Consider the following 15,902-nt stretch of genomic DNA (forward strand, 5'->3'; position numbering starts at 1 on the left):
GTGAGCAGGTGCCAGGTCGTGCTGAAAAATGAAATCTTCATCTCCATAAAGCTTTTCAGCAGATGGAAGCATGAAGTGCTCCAAAATCTCCTGATAGCTAGCTGCATTGACCCTGCCCTTGATTAAAACACAGTGGACCAACACCAGCAGCTGACACGGCACCCCAGACCATCACTGACTGTGGGTACTTGACACTGGACTTCTGGCATTTTGGCATTTCCTTCTCCCCAGTCTTCCTCCAGACTCTGGTACCTTGATTTCCGAATGACATGCAGAATTTGCTTTCATCTGAAAAAAGTACTTTGGACCACTGAGCAACAGTCCAGTGCTGCTTATCTGTAGCCCAGATCAGGCGCTTCTGCCGCTGTTTCTGGTTCAAAAGTGGCTTGACCTGGGGAATGCGGCACCTGTAGCCCATTTCCTGCACACGCCTGTGCACAGTGGCTCTGGATGTTTCTACTCCAGACTCAGTCCACTGCTTCCGCAGGTCCCCCAAGGTCTGGAATCGGCCCTTCTCCACAATCGTCCTCAGGGTCCGGTCACCTCTTCTCGTTGTGCAGCGTTTTCTGCCACACTTTTTCCTTCCCACAGACTTCCCACTGAGGTGCCTTGATACAGCACTCTGGGAACAGCCTATTCATTCAGAAATTTCTTTCTGTGTCTTACCCTCTTGCTTGAGGGTGTCAATAGTGGCCTTCTGGACAGCAGTCAGGTCGGCAGTCTTACCCATGATTGGGGTTTTGAGTGATGAACCAGGCTGGGAGTTTTAAAGGCCTCAGGAATCTTTTGCAGGTGTTTAGAGTTAACTCGTTGATTCAGATGATTAGGTTCATAGCTCGTTTAGAGACCCTGTTAATGATATGCTAATTTTGTGAGATAGGAATTTTGGGTTTTCATGAGCTGTATGCCAAAATCATCCGTATTAAGACAATAAAAGACCTGAAATATTTCAGTTAGTGTGCAATGAATCTAAAATATATGAATGTTAAATTTTCATTATTACATTATGGAAAATAATGAACTTTATCACAATATGCTAATATTTTGAGAAGGACCTGTAAAGGGATGGACATGGTCAGCAACAATACTCAGGTAGGCTGTGGCGTTGACACTATGCTCAATTGGTAGTAAGGGTCCTAAAGTGTGCCAAGAAAATATCCCCCACACCATTACACCACCACCAGCCTGAACCGTTGATACAAGGCAGGATGGATCCATGCTTTCATGTTGTTGATGCCAAATTCTGACCCTACCATCCGAATTTCGCAGCAGAAATCGAGACTCATCAGACCAGGCAACGTTTTTCCAATCATCTATTGCCCAATTTTGGTGAGCCTGAGCGAATGGTGGCCTCAGTTTGGGTTGGACAATGAAACTGAAACACCTGTCATTTTAGTGTGGGAGGTTTCATGGCTAAATTGGACCAGCCTGGTAGCCAGTCTTCATTGATTGCACATTGCACCAGTAAGAGCAGAGTGTGAATGTTCAATTAGCAGGGTAAGAGCATAAGAGCAGAGTTTTGCTCAAAATATTGAAATGCACACAACATTATGGGTGACATACCAAAGTTCAAAAGAGGACAAATTGTTGGTGCACGTCTTGCTGGCGCATCTGTGACCAAGACAGCAAGTCTTTGTGATGTATCAAGAGCCACGGTATCCAGGGTAATGTCAGCATACCACCAAGAAGGATGAACCACATCCAACAGGATTAACTGTGGACACAAGAGGAAGCTGTCTGAAAGGGATGTTCAGGTGCTAACCCGGATTGTATCCAAAAAAAATAAAACCACAGCTGCCCAAATCACAGCAGAATTAAATGTGCACCTCAACTCTCCTATTTCCACCAGAACTGTCCGTCAGGAGCTCCACAGGGTCAATATACACGGCCGGGCTGCTATAGCCAAACCTTTGGTCACTCATGCCAATGCCAAACGTCGGTTTCTATGGTGCAAGGAGCGCAAATCTTGGGCTGTGGACAATGTGAAACATGTATTGTTCTCTGATGAGTCCACCTTTACTGTTTTCCCCACATCCGGGAGAGTTACGGTGTGGAGAAGCCCCAAAGAAGCGTACCACCCAGACTGTTGCATGCCCAGAGTGAAGCATGGGGGTGGATCAGTGATGGTTTGGGCTGCCATATCATGGCATTCCCTTGGCCCAACACTTGTGCTAGATGGGCGCGTCACTGCCAAGGATTACCGAACTACTCTTGAGGACCATGTGCATCCAATGGTTCAAACATTGTATCCTGAAGGTGGTGCCGTGTATCAGGATGACAATGCACCAATACACACAGCAAGACTGGTGAAAGATTGGTTTGATGAACATGAAAGTGAAGTTGAACATCTCCCATGGCCTGCACAGTCACCAGATCTAAATATTATTGAGCCCCTTTGGGGTGTTTTGGAGGAGCGAGTCAGGAAACGTTTTCTTCCACCAGTATCACGTAGTGACCTGGCCACTATCCTGCAAGAAGAATGGCTTAAAATCCCTCTGACCACTGTGCAGGACTTGTGTATGTCATTCCCAAGATGAATTGACGCTGTATTGGCCGCAAAAGGAGTATGGTGTACCATACTAATAAATTACTGTGGTCTAAAACCAGGTGTTTCATTTTCATTGTCCAACCCCTGTATATTGCCTTTACCTCCAACTTTCGAACAGTGTCTTTAAATTTACAAGACTCCCCTCCATCGACTTGTTTCTTTCTTGCTGTTGGTTTACTCTGTCTGTGTGGTGAAAACCTGCCTACCTGGTGCCTTCTCAGCCAATCGGTGTCATGTATACCGCTATTTGTCCATGCCCCCTTCTGGCCTTCCCCTCCTCCCCACCTCCTGCTTTTTGCCTGAAGAGCTTTAAAAAACAATCACTGCAGCTGTGGGAGGCAGCAGCTGTCGTGGTGCGACATTTTGGTCTTTGCTTTTGGTTTTGTGTTTTTGTTTACCTTTTTAGCTAGATGTTTCTTATTTGTGTTTTGTCTTCATGTTTGTTGTGGTTTTCTGCTTTGGTTATCTTCTGCCCCCCAGTGTGCTCTCCTAGTTCCCTTGGCGTCGCTTTCCTGTTTTCTTAGAAGGGTTTCCTTATTATGATTATTATTATTTATCAGAGTTCTCTGGCACTCTCTTATTTATTAGTTTCTTTTTTTTTTTACTCCTCTCGTCATTTGTTTTCCCCTTTTAGTAATTACTTGGTTTAAGTTCCCTTTATTCTCCTGTTCTTCTTAGCTTTGTTCCCCTAGTTCATTCTTGTTCTCCAGCCTCTCCTCTATAGGTTAGCTTTAGTTATTGTTTACTTTTATTCTAGTCCTCGTTTCCTCTGCTTCATTCTTAGTTTAATTCTATCAGTGTTGGTTTGAGTTTGTTTACTTTTGTAGTAAGGGTTTCCTTATGGTTTCTGTTTTACTAAGTTCTTAGGTTCTTGTGTTCCCTCCAGTTTCTCAGTTTCCTTCAGTTCATGTTTATTCTTGATTCTTACGCTTTATTTTTATCTTGGTTTATAGTTTCATTTAGGTCTGCCTACTGTCTTGTCTTTAGTCCCTTTCCTCATGCTTTGGTTTTATTAGGTTCACCTGCTCCCTCTGCCTCCTTGTCTCACCTGTTCTTAGTTCCTTTGATTACCTGCCTTTGTTCTCCCTCTGCATATTAGTTGGTTTTGTTTCATTGCCCTTGGCTGGTTCCTCTCATCTCTCACCTTTGTTCGTTGCCCTTGTCCATGCTTTGAGTTCCGCATGTTCCTGCAGAAACTTTGTAAGTTTAGATTTCTGACTCTGGTTTACATCTGCATTGTATTTGTTTCCTTTTTTGATATTTTGAACAAACTAAAGACTGCTTGAAATGCTGCGCCCGAGCTCTTGACTGCACTTCGATCCACCCCAAAACTCCACTGTGACAGCAGGAGACTGTTCTCTCATTAAACCCTGCTTATTGAGTAGTAGTGACGCGTTGCGTTACATTGTAAACATCGTAACAGTGTTACAGAAATGAGAAAAGTAATTAGTTAGACTACTCCGGTAATGCAGTCACTAACGTCGTTATTTTGCAACGCTGCTACTCCCAACACTGGTATTAGGCCAAATTACAAAAATCCAAACCCAAATGAGCAATGCCTGTGTTATTACACCACTGAGGTTATTACCTCGGTAATAGAAGTCTGTAGGGTTTACTCACATTGTTTTAGAGAAATTCAGCATTTTTGTCCTGAGAGATACTTTTTTTTATTTAGGATTGCAGAAATGTCTATGCACAGCTTTCTTAAGCTTCTGTCCAGGTATTTTAATCAGGTGAGATTTTACTTTGCTATTGCAACACCTTGATTCTTTTCCTTGTCCAGTCATGCTGTTTTAATGCCAATGACCCCACTTCCTAAAACTAAGTGAGGCTTTAGCTTTCAGACAGATGGCCTCACATCTGACTGCAGAATATTTTAAAGTGCATGGGAGTCATGGGGTCAACATAATGTCTGCTAGGTGCTCAGGTTCAGTTCCTTGCAAAATGAGCAAAAATCATCAAGCCTCCACCACTGTGCTTGACAGATGTGTTTCTGCTCATAAGCTGTAATTCGTTTTCTCCAACAATCTTTCACACTGTAGCATCAGGGGCTTCAAATTGTTCAGAAAAATGTTTAAGCATTTACTAGATCAATGGGGAGCAACAGCTGTTTCTCTGAGATGTTTGATGCTGTCAAATCTTATTAACAAATCTTACAAAACTGTACACCCTGTAAACAAACTGGAAAAACCTTCTGCTTTTGGAGATCTGTTCAGTCCTCCTAATGATCAGTTAATCAATGAGTTTGATCAGTAGCAACTGGCTGGCACAATATTTGTTGCAAGAAATCATGTTTTCTCCAAAACAGTTTTAACCTGAACTCAGTTGCAGAAATCCACACACTAATGTTTCCATCATCTCTTAAAAAAATAAAGTTTGTGAAAAATTGGATGCACCTCAAAATACATATGTACAAAATATGTAAAATGCAAAAAAATTAAACCCTTCTAATATAAATTTTACGATGACTGTGGTGGGGTTGACACAAATAGTTGATACAACAAGGATGTGGTCCATGAGAAACTTCGTATTGTGTAAAGAAGGATATAGTCACACTGACAAGACAAAAATGGGTTAATTGATTTTGATGCAAATATTTCTTACTGGTGCGTATTTCAAAATATTAATTATTTCCATATTCTTAGACTGTACTTACTTTCTGAATTCCTGCAGACAGTGTTGTACATGAACGCATCAGTATATCACCAGTGTGTTTTGCATTCTCCAGTATTTACTGTTTTATTTCACAAATCTGTGCTCAACCATGTTGGGACCACAGCCATGGATTTCAACATTAAAACTCTGGTACAAACTTTTCTGCAACTTTCAAAATAAATTGCATTTAACCGACTTCCAGCACCACTTCAGAAGGGGAAAGGGGGGTAGCAGCGGACTTCCCATGATGCCACTGGCCGTATAAAACCCCCACCTTTCCAATGTTCCTTTCTCTACCATCCGGACTCCATGCGAGGCTGGCCGGTGAGACAGCGGGCTAATGTCTCTTTGCTGGCAAAAAGACATAAACTCTTCAAACTGGATCCAAGGGTGTCATAAGATCACGCGATCATATGCAAAGTTAAGTACGAGTGAACTACTGTTTGTGTACCCGGTGATTTCATTCATAAAGAGGGGAAATTAAGGTATAAGCATGGCTTTACTTTGTCTCTGAGACCTGCAGAAGCAAACTGTTCCAGAGAATCCCCTGCAGAGACGCTGTTTCTACAAGCCGAGTCTGAAAGGACGACAACAGGATCCGCATCACCATGGTCACGGTAATGTGCAGTTGGTTGGCGGACACAACGAGCCGTCTTTCATCCACAGCTACGGAGGTTAGCTGGAAGCTAATCCTTTGTTCACAGAGCGGCCTCACCTTCAACACCTTAAAGGTGTGTGTTTGATTCTGGTGCTAAGCTATCAGCTTCCTTTGTTAGCTTTCACTGCTAACAAGCTAAGAACAAGTGCTTGTCTGCTAGGGAATATTTAACAGAAAGGTTGTTAGTTTTCAAGCTAGTAAATAATAGTCCCTAAACATTATTTTACTAAATCTGATAAGTAAGTAAACACCATTAAGACCCATTTCTCCAGAAAGATTTGGCTCTTTTCCAAAATATTCCCTTAATAATATTTCTTTAAATATTATTTTAATAAACAAAGGCAGCTAATGAGACCCCGTTGAGAATTAGTCATCCAGAAGGTTGGTTTTATTCAGCAGATCATTCTTAAGATATTATTTTATTAAAATAATATTTAATCTGATCTTGCATTGTGAAAGGTTGTCTAAGTTAGTTCCAAGACTAACTTAACTTCATTTCCAGATTCTTCAAGATAATCCTTGGTTCTCAAACATAAACATTGCATGGTAATGTTGCATCACTCTTTTGGTCATAATTTCTAATCAACTTGTTTATATTGTACATAGTCCATTAGTCTTCGTTATTCTTTAATTCTGCTTGGTAGTTTAGTTGGATTGTTTTAGCAAAGTAAAGAGTTTGTTGATTGAAATATGTTTGACTTTGAGTTGACTTATTTTTGTTAATAAATTCTTGTATTTTAAGAAATTGTATGAATTCATTCCATGTATGTACAGAGTTTATGCTGTTCAATAATGTTAGAGCTCGTCTCACACCTTTCTATTTTGTCCTAAAACCATCGCCTTACTGGGCTGGTATTCACAGGACAACCCTTAACAGACCGAAATATTATTTTATAAAATATTCATATTAAATAATATTCTCAGATTCATAATCACAACAACCACAAACCATGAACAAAGGCTCAATACAACCTAACTTGGACCATGGTATTATAGAAAAAAAGGCCACATCCACATTGTCGGATTTTCAGAGGCAAATTGTTTGAACATGAATAAAATAAAACCTTTTTCTCTGAAAGTGTTTTCAACAATGCAGTAACTGATTATGTTTTCCATCCTTGTAATTACAATCTGTCATCAGAGTTAGTATTTTCTAAGGTCAGAAAACAGCATCTAATTGAATGGATTTGGAGATTTACATCCCTTTCTAGTGGAGATGGCTGAGTGTTTCACTTTTTAAAGTAATGAATGAGCAACCCCAGCTTCCATTATGTTACACGAGTATAAATGAGAAATTGAACTTTCAGCTTGGCCGATGTACATAGAGCTGTGATGATGGATCTGCTAATTTTCCAGCACTGCTGAGTCCAGGAATATTTACTAACATATTATCGAAGTGTGTTCAAGGTCACAGTGCTTCTATTATCAGTTCCACAAATGATCAACCAAACCTCTATTGTTCTTTTTTTTTTGCCACCAAAATACACAGAAAGGTCACCAAATAGTTTTTCCCAGACTTTTGATTTTATAGTTTTTTTCATGTGTCCCAATTAGTTTGAACTTTCTAGCTAGCTTACTGTTTATGTCTTCTCTCCATTATAGGACACAGTGTAATATCATGATGAAAGAAATATTGTTTACAGGTATGAAGGCTGGCTTCTGTTTTTTTTTTTTTTTTGCCCTAGGCTGGGCAGAAAGTAGCACAGAGTAAGAGTGGCTTGCTTGTTGAGGCAGATGGTGACCTGAAAGCACACAGCTAATTTTTAGCCTGGGTTAGCAAGGGTGTCATGGCAGTGAAGTCATCTGTCTCACTAAGATTGGAAGACAGTCTTCAGATGTTAAAAGCACCATCAGGTTAAGCAGTTTAATAGTAAGCAAGTGGTGAAAATCTCTATGGGTTTATCAGAATAAAGTACTGTAACAGATATTATTGGTGACAACAGGCAGAGGCAGAAATCTTCTCTCATTAAGTCCAAAACACCAGCTGCTGCCATAGAGCAAGGAGATCCTGGGTTCAAATCCCAGGCAAGTTGGACCCTTGGGGTTTGTATGTATTCCCATGCCTGCATACTCCAGCTTCACACACATTAGGTTATTAGACATTCTAAACTGCCCTTGGGTAAATTTGTGTGTTTGTGTGTCTCTGTGTTGGCCCTGTGCTGGACTGCATAACTGACCTTTTTCCATCTTTCACCCACTAACAGATGGAGGTAGACCATGAATGGTCTGTGTTGTAATTATTATGATTATACTATTTCATATTTAATTAAGTAATAATTTGGTCTTTCAAGTCTTGTCCTGTGAATACCAGCCCAATAAGGCGGTGATATTAGGACAACAGGCTGAGCAAATACAGTCAATACAGTAAGAGAGAAGTTAAGCAGAATGATATAGCCCCAACACTGGTTTAGATATTTGCAATCTTTTGCAACCACCCCAAATAATTGTTTTGCTTAAATTTACACCTTTAGATATTAAGCAGATATTGGGATATAAAATGAATGAGATGTACCTTTAGTTCACCAGCATGTGCAGCAGATCCAGGGTCCACTCCTGTGATGTAGATTCCCAGTCCGTACTCAGCCCCACCCCTTATCATTAGACCCAGAGAGCGACCATTGTCCATATTAAGGTTGACCTGTGGTAAAGACATCATATTTAGACTTTTCAGTATTGTCAATACTTTAACAGTTGAACTAACAATCACTGTGTAAGGTGTTTTGTGATGCAGATCTGTTTAAAGGTCTTGTCAAATAAACGGGTACTTCTCTGTGCTTCTTCTATTTTTAACACTTGTTTTCAGATCTAAGGTTTTTTATAGCATTACACAGAAAAATAATCATCTGCTTCTTTCTCAGTTCTTAAAATGAAATTGTTTTAAACTCAGTTGAACAGCACCACCTAATATATCATGTGATTATTAATTTAACAAAAACTGAACCAGAATTCAAGCACATTGCATAAAAGTAAAATTAAAAATTTACCTATGAGGTTTGAAATTAAACAAAGTATGAATATGTGTACATAACTGTTGAAGGATATGTGATGCTGTGGGCCTGTTTCTCTTCTAAAAGTCAACTGGGAACCCAGTTGAAGTGCAAGGCAACAAGAACTCTTGGAAATGACAGGGGATTTTTAAATATGAATCTGATGGTGCCTACCAGTGAGTTTAAAATGGATCATAATTGGGTCTTTCAGTAAGATAATGACCCAAAACAACACATACAATGTTCCCTAACCACAGAATCAACCAACATCCATGCCCATCTCAGTCCCTAGAATTAATACCTTTCGAAAACCTTTGGGGTGAACTGAAGACAAGGGAACATCAGACAGAACACAGAATTAGATGATCTAGTGAGATTGTGCAACCTGAAATGGTGGGACAGCCCTCTCCATGTGTGACCCAACCATGTGAACTGTTACAGTAGAGACTAAGAGACATCCTGTTGGCAAAAGCAGGGATGCACAAAAAATTGTGCAACCAGTCATTTTGTAAAACACAAAATACAACTTATCTAAAGGGGTCTGAATGAGTTTATCTTAGCACAGTAAAACATCCCTTATTTTAAGCCTTTTTATGCATCCATTCAAATATCTATAATCAGGAGATTGCACCAATATAAGTTATAATATAAACAGCAGCTTTATTATCACTGTATCAAAAAAATGGGTTCAGAAAGTCAGAGAGCCTTAATGATGTGTTTAGTTGACTGTGAGTGGAGGACAAAACCACCATGATTCAACATAATGAATAGTTTAAACTAGAGTGTAATTTTTGTTTTCTGGGTCAAAGCTACCATTGCTATTATACAGGGGTTGGACAATGAAACTGAAACACCTGGTTTTAGACCACAATAATTTATTAGTATGGTGTAGGGCCTCCTTTTGCGGCCAATACAGCGTCAATTCATCTTGGGAATGACATATACAAGTCCTGCACAGTTGTCAGAGGGATTTTAAGCCATTCTTCTTGCAGGATAGTGGCCAGGTCACTACGTGATACTGGTGGAGGAAAACGTTTCCTGACTCGCTCCTCCAAAACAACCCAAAGTGGCTCAATAATATTTAGATCTGGTGACTGTGCAGGCCATGGGAGATGTTCAACTTCACTTTCATGTTCATCAAACCAATCTTTCACCAGTCTTGCTGTGTGTATTGGTGCATTGTCATCCTGATACACGGCACCGCCTTCAGGATACAATGTTTGAACCATTGGATGCACATGGTCCTCAAGAATGGTTCGGTAGTCCTTGGCAGTGACGCGTCCATCTAGCACAAGTATTGGGCCAAGGGAATGCCATGATATGGCAGCCCAAACCATCACTGATCCACCCCCATGCTTCACTCTGGGCATACAACAGTCTGGGTGGTACGCTTCTTTGGGGCTTCTCCACACCGTAACTCTCTCGGATGTGGGGAAACAGTAAAGGTGGACTCATCAGAGAACAATACATGTTTCACATTGTCCACAGCCCAAGATTTGCGCTCCTTGCACCATTGAAACCGACGTTTGGCATTGGCATGAGTGACCAAAGGTTTGGCTATAGCAGCCCGGCCGATTATATTGACCCTGTGGAGCTCCTGACGGACAGTTCTGGTGGAAACAGGAGAGTTGAGGTGCACATTTAATTCTGCCGTGATTTGGGCAGCCGTGGTTTTATGTTTTTTGGATACAATCCAGGTTAGCACCCGAACATCCCTTTCAGACAGCTTCCTCTTGCGTCCACAGTTAATCCTGTTGGATGTGGTTCGTCCTTCTTGGTGGTATGCTGACATTACCCTGGATACCGTGGCTCTTGATACATCACAAAGACTTGCTGTCTTGGTCACAGATGCGTCAGCAAGACGTGCACCAACAATTTGTCCTCTTTTGAACTCTGGTATGTCACCCATAATGTTGTGTGCATTTCAATATTTTGAACAAAACTGTGCTCTTACCCTGCTAATTGAACCTTCACACTCTGCTCTTAATGGTGCAATGTGCAATCAATGAAGACTGGCTACCAGGCTGGTCCAATTTAGCCATGAAACCTCCCACACTAAAATGACAGGTGTTTCAGTTTCATTGTCCAACCCCTGTACATAACCCCATGATCTGCTGGAGCTTTAACTCATAAACAAACCACAAACATTGGTCTTACCGTCTTCTCCTCCATGCTGTGTCCTTGCCTCGGGTTGACCTCCTGGGTGTCAGGTGGTGGAGACACACTCCGGCCCTGAGGGTCCACCCAGCTGTACACTTGGTTGGTCATATACCCTCCTGGGATGCGACCCATTGAACACACTGACATGGTCAGTTTCTTGCATCCCTTTAGCACCTGCATCAGAAGACATCAGTGAGTTTTTAGATTCTCCAACAGTGTCAATATAGAAGGTAGCATTTATGCATTCAATATATTCTTCAAATAAACAGCCACTAAACACCAAGTGTTAGCTGACAGGTGAGTATTCACACAGAGACACACTGTCAAGGTTGCTTCTGAAATCCTGGATTAGAGTAGAGCAAGGACAAATCTGAAGTATCAGTAATTTTCTTCTGCATAAGCACAGTACTGAAGTAATTAGATCTGATTTTCATTTTGACAAAGCAGATTTGTTTGTCATTATGACCGACATTCATGAAGGATTTGATGTACAATAAAAGATCTCCCTAAATGTCATTTCTGTTCACCACCAGTGTTGATGGTTCTCTCCTTGCTACAGTGGTAAACCAAAAGATGAATTTACACTCTGGAATTTTGTCCCCTTATAGATATATTTTTTATGTTACACCTAAATATTTCAAATCATTAACCTAAGTCAAATATTAATTTCAGACAAATATAGCCTGGGGGAATATAAAAAAAACAGTGTATGACTGATGATTTTGTTTATTAAAAGAAAGAAAGCTATCCAAACCTAGTACTTTCCATCTAAACCCCAAAATCGATTTAGCCACTCTGGGGAGCAAAAATGCCATCAACCATTTGAAATAACCGATAATGAGTCTTTTACATTGCTGTGGGGGATATTATTTCAGCTCTTCTTTGCAATATTTTTTTAATTCAGCCACATTAGAGAGTTATGAGTATGAAAGGCCTGTGTAAGGGAACACCACAGCAGCACTAAATTTAGCAATTTGCTATAAGTCACTTTAGACAGCCACCACACAGAAAAGATGGCATATGTATACCGCTAATGCCAAACCCACCAATGAATATTTTGGAGACAGTTTGCCGCCATCTAATAGTCAAAATAATGCCAAATATGCCTAATTAGCTCATGAGCTCTAAATACCTACATTTATATCTGTTATATGTGCTATAAAAAAAAACTAGCTCAACCTCATTAAGAATCCATTTGACAGCAAACACAAAAATATTGTCAAATTCAAAAAATTTGATTACGCGTTCTGATGAGGCTTGTTTGTTAGATTAAACGTCTCTTTTGAAAATGCCAACCTTTAAGCAGGTATTAAACATACTTTCATTAAGCTCACATTTCTGTATTAAAAATGTTTTTTATGGGTCTAATGTAATATTCTAATCTTAAATGTCATGTTTTCATTAGTTGTAAGCAGAAAATCATCATAATTAACAGAGAGGCTTGAAAACATCAGTCAGTGTATAATTAATGTATATAATGTGATTCACTTTGTGAATTGGGTTACTGAAATGAGATGTGGTATTGTTTGTGTATTCTAGATCATTGCACAGCTACAATACCTTACTGTGCTTGATATAAAGGTCTCAAAATGATAGCTGGATATTCTTTTTAAACATTTTCTGCTACAGAGCAGAATTAATCAGGAAATCAGCCCCACCACCATGTTTGACTGTTGCTATGATTGTCTCTTTTTGAAATGTCTTAAGTTTTATACCAGTTTATAATGGGACTAACACAGATGTTTTTCTGGGTTCCTTTTCTGACATCCTGAATGTGTCGTTTATGCGCTCTTGAAATACTTTTGATTGGCCAGACACTGCTGGGAAGGTTCACAACTGTTCCATGTTTTGGAGAATACTGGTTCTCCCGGAGATTTACTGGAGTCTCCAAGCTTTAGAATGGCTTTGTAGCCCTTTCCGGACTGATACATTTCAGTCTCTTTGTTTCTCATCCTGTGTTTCCCTTTAGAGATCTCTTAGTCTGCTTCATGTTATCAGGCTGGTTCTTTGTAAGTGATTCACTCAAACAAGGCCAGGTTGGTTTTAAGAAATTAAATTATCATTCAAAATTCTAGAATCGTGCTGCTCAAGGTGGCAGCAGGTTGGAGTAGCTCGGTTACTTTTCATTCTGATTGATTCTTTTTTGAGAGCTCTTCCTCTTGTGGTGGATACAGTTGATTTTTTTTTTTGGAAGACTCTTCTCCGGTGTCGGATGCTGTGCAGCTGGGAGGATTCTTCCTAATACTTTCTATTTTTGGACATTTGTTATGATGCATTGCCATGACAACGGGGTTGTTTCTTACAACTGGGAGCAGCTGATTAATATCTCAAAAGCTCAAATATTACTTCAACTACAACTCCAAAATCCCTGATGAGTTGAAAAGGAGACACCGTGGATGCAGAGCAGGAGCAAAGAGAAGAGAGAGAAAGAGGAAGTTCAAACCATCTCTTCTGTCGATTATGATGGGCAATGTGAGATCATTGGGAAACAAGTTGGATGAACTCCAAGCCCTACAAAGGACCCAGCCAGAGTACCGGGCATGCAGTATTATGTGTTTTACTGAGACATGGCTGCAGGATCATATCCCCGACTCCAGCGTCTCTCTGCCGGGCTTTTTAACCATACGAGCAGACAGAGATTTAAAGAGGAGTGGCAAATGTAAAGGAGGTGGACTGGCAGTACTTGTGAACAACAGATGGTGTAATCCAGGACATGTTACTGTGAAGTGTCATCTCTGCAGTCCAGATATTGAACTGTTAGCCGTAAGTTTTCGTCCATATTATTTACCCAGAGTTCACCAGTGTTATTTTGGAAACAGCTTACGTTCCACCTTCCGCTGTTGCCAAAACTGCATGTGATGCCATCAGTTCAGTTGTTGCTAAGCTACAGACACAACACCTCAAAGCGTTTGTGGCAATTTCTGGTGATTTTAACCATGCTTCAGTCTCTGCTACACTTCCAACGTTTCAGCAGTTTTTTCTGCTGCTCTACTAGAGAAAACAAAACGTTGGATTTGTTTTATGCAAATGTCAAGGACTCATACATCTCTAAAGCAAGACCTCCTCTAGGCAAATCAGATCACAATCTTATTTTTCTCTGCTCGAAATATAAGCCCCTTGTTCAGAGGCAACCTGTAATAAAGAGGACTGTGAGAAAATGGTCACAGTAAGCTGAAGAAGCTCTACAAGGTTGCTTTGAGGCTACAGACTGGGATGCACTGTGCCAGCCATATGGAGAGGACATCAATGCCATGACTGAGTGTGTAACTGACTATATAAACTTCTGTGTGGATAACATCATCCCCACCAAAACCATGAGATGCTTCCCCAATAACAAACCTTGGATCACCAGTGACCTGAAGGACCTGCTTAACAAGAAAAAAAGAGCCTTCAGAGAGGGAGACAGAGAATTATTGAGGATTATACAGAAGCAACTTAAAGTCAAGATAAGAGACAGCAAGGAGGTGTACAAGAGGAAGCTGGAGAGCAAGCTCCAGCAAAACAATATCAGAGATGTGTGGACAGGAATGAAGAAGATCACAGGCTTCAAGCAGAAGGAAGATCAGACCGATGGAGGTCTGGACAGAGCCAATGAACTGAACTGAACCTTCAATAGGTTCAATTCAGAAACCAGCTTCGCATCCTACTCTCCTGCTCACAGCCAAACAGACATTCCACCCTCTTTTGACCCACAGGAACCACAGCTGTCCAGTAACACCTCAAATTTTTTATCTTCCACCTCAGCCTTAGACCCTTCTGCTTCTACATGTTCTTCAAGCAGAAGGAAGATCAGACTGATGGAGGTCTGGACAGAAACAAGCTCAGAATCCTCCTCTCCTGCTCACAGCCAAACAGACATCCCACCCTCCTCGGACCCACAGCTTTTCTGTCACACCTCAAATGTTTTATCTTCCACCTCTGCAATGGACCCTTCTGCTTCTACATGTTTGCCTTCAACCATACCAGAAGATGCTGATGCTCCCTTTGCCTCCTCCTTCCACCTGTGTGTCTCAAGAAGTCAGGTGAAGATGCAACTGGAGAAATTGAATCGGAATAAGGCTGCAGGTCCAGATTGTGTCAGCCCTAGAGTCCTGAAGGCCTGTGCAGAGCAGCTCTCTGGGATTCTGCAGCACCTCTTCAACCTTAGCCTGGCCCAGAAGAAGGTTCCGGTGTTGTGGAAGACCGAAGGGTTGTGAGTCTAACCAGGTAGTCAGCAGCACAGGAGCACCACAGGGGACTGTACTCTCACCATTCCTTTTCACTCTGTACACCTCAGACTTCCAGTACAAGACAGACTCCTGTCATCTGCAGAAATACTCGGATGATTCTGCAGTCGTGGGGTGGATCAGAGATGGTCAAGAAGCTGAGTACAGGAAGGTGGTGGACCGCTTTGTGGCATGGTGTGTGTTGGGATTATGATTATTGATTAATTAATATTTATCAATAATTATAACTGAAAATCATAATTTGACTAAAGTAATTTCTTAACCAAAAATCCTTATTTATAAATCGAAATCAGAGATGTCCTCTGGTGTTGTAATTGTGGCTCAAAGCCCTTGATAATTACAATTATTAAATAAAATGCTGCATGCACATACAATTTAGAACAAATTGGACTATAAGTGACGATTCTAAATCGCCTAAATTCCTACTCTATCCTGCCCCAGCTGTTTCTAATAATGAAACAAAATTTTAAAAAGAACAAAATTACTTGGTGGTGTCTCCTCTGGATCAGAAGAGAGGAGAGAGAAGGGGGGGAAGAGTTTCCACGCGTCCGTGGATAACTCAGAGTAGAACGGTCCATTTTACTTCTGGCTTCCTTGGCAGAAGAGCAGTATCACGGACCGTCAACAGTCCACTGGAACAAAAACAAGGGTGGCAATTCCGTCTCCTT

The 15,902-nt window shown here is 40.9% G+C and overlaps 1 protein-coding gene across 5 annotated transcripts in view; it reads right to left on the reverse strand.

Annotated features, from left to right (window-relative positions):
• whrnb (whirlin b) overlaps positions 1–15,902 on the reverse strand; it is a 106,238-nt gene that overhangs the window by 46,192 nt on the left and 44,144 nt on the right. For all 5 annotated transcript variants that reach the window (XM_047381222.1, XM_047381225.1, XM_047381226.1 and 2 more), the window contains exons 2-3: positions 11,006–11,182; positions 8,374–8,499 (exon numbers count right to left, since the gene is read on the reverse strand). In XM_047381222.1, coding sequence (XP_047237178.1) covers positions 8,374–8,499; positions 11,006–11,182 — 303 coding nt within the window. The remainder of the gene's footprint in view (positions 1–8,373; positions 8,500–11,005; positions 11,183–15,902) is intronic.

This window comes from Girardinichthys multiradiatus, chromosome 12 (assembly GCF_021462225.1).
Source record: "Girardinichthys multiradiatus isolate DD_20200921_A chromosome 12, DD_fGirMul_XY1, whole genome shotgun sequence".
NCBI classification, from domain to species: domain Eukaryota; kingdom Metazoa; phylum Chordata; class Actinopteri; order Cyprinodontiformes; family Goodeidae; genus Girardinichthys; species Girardinichthys multiradiatus.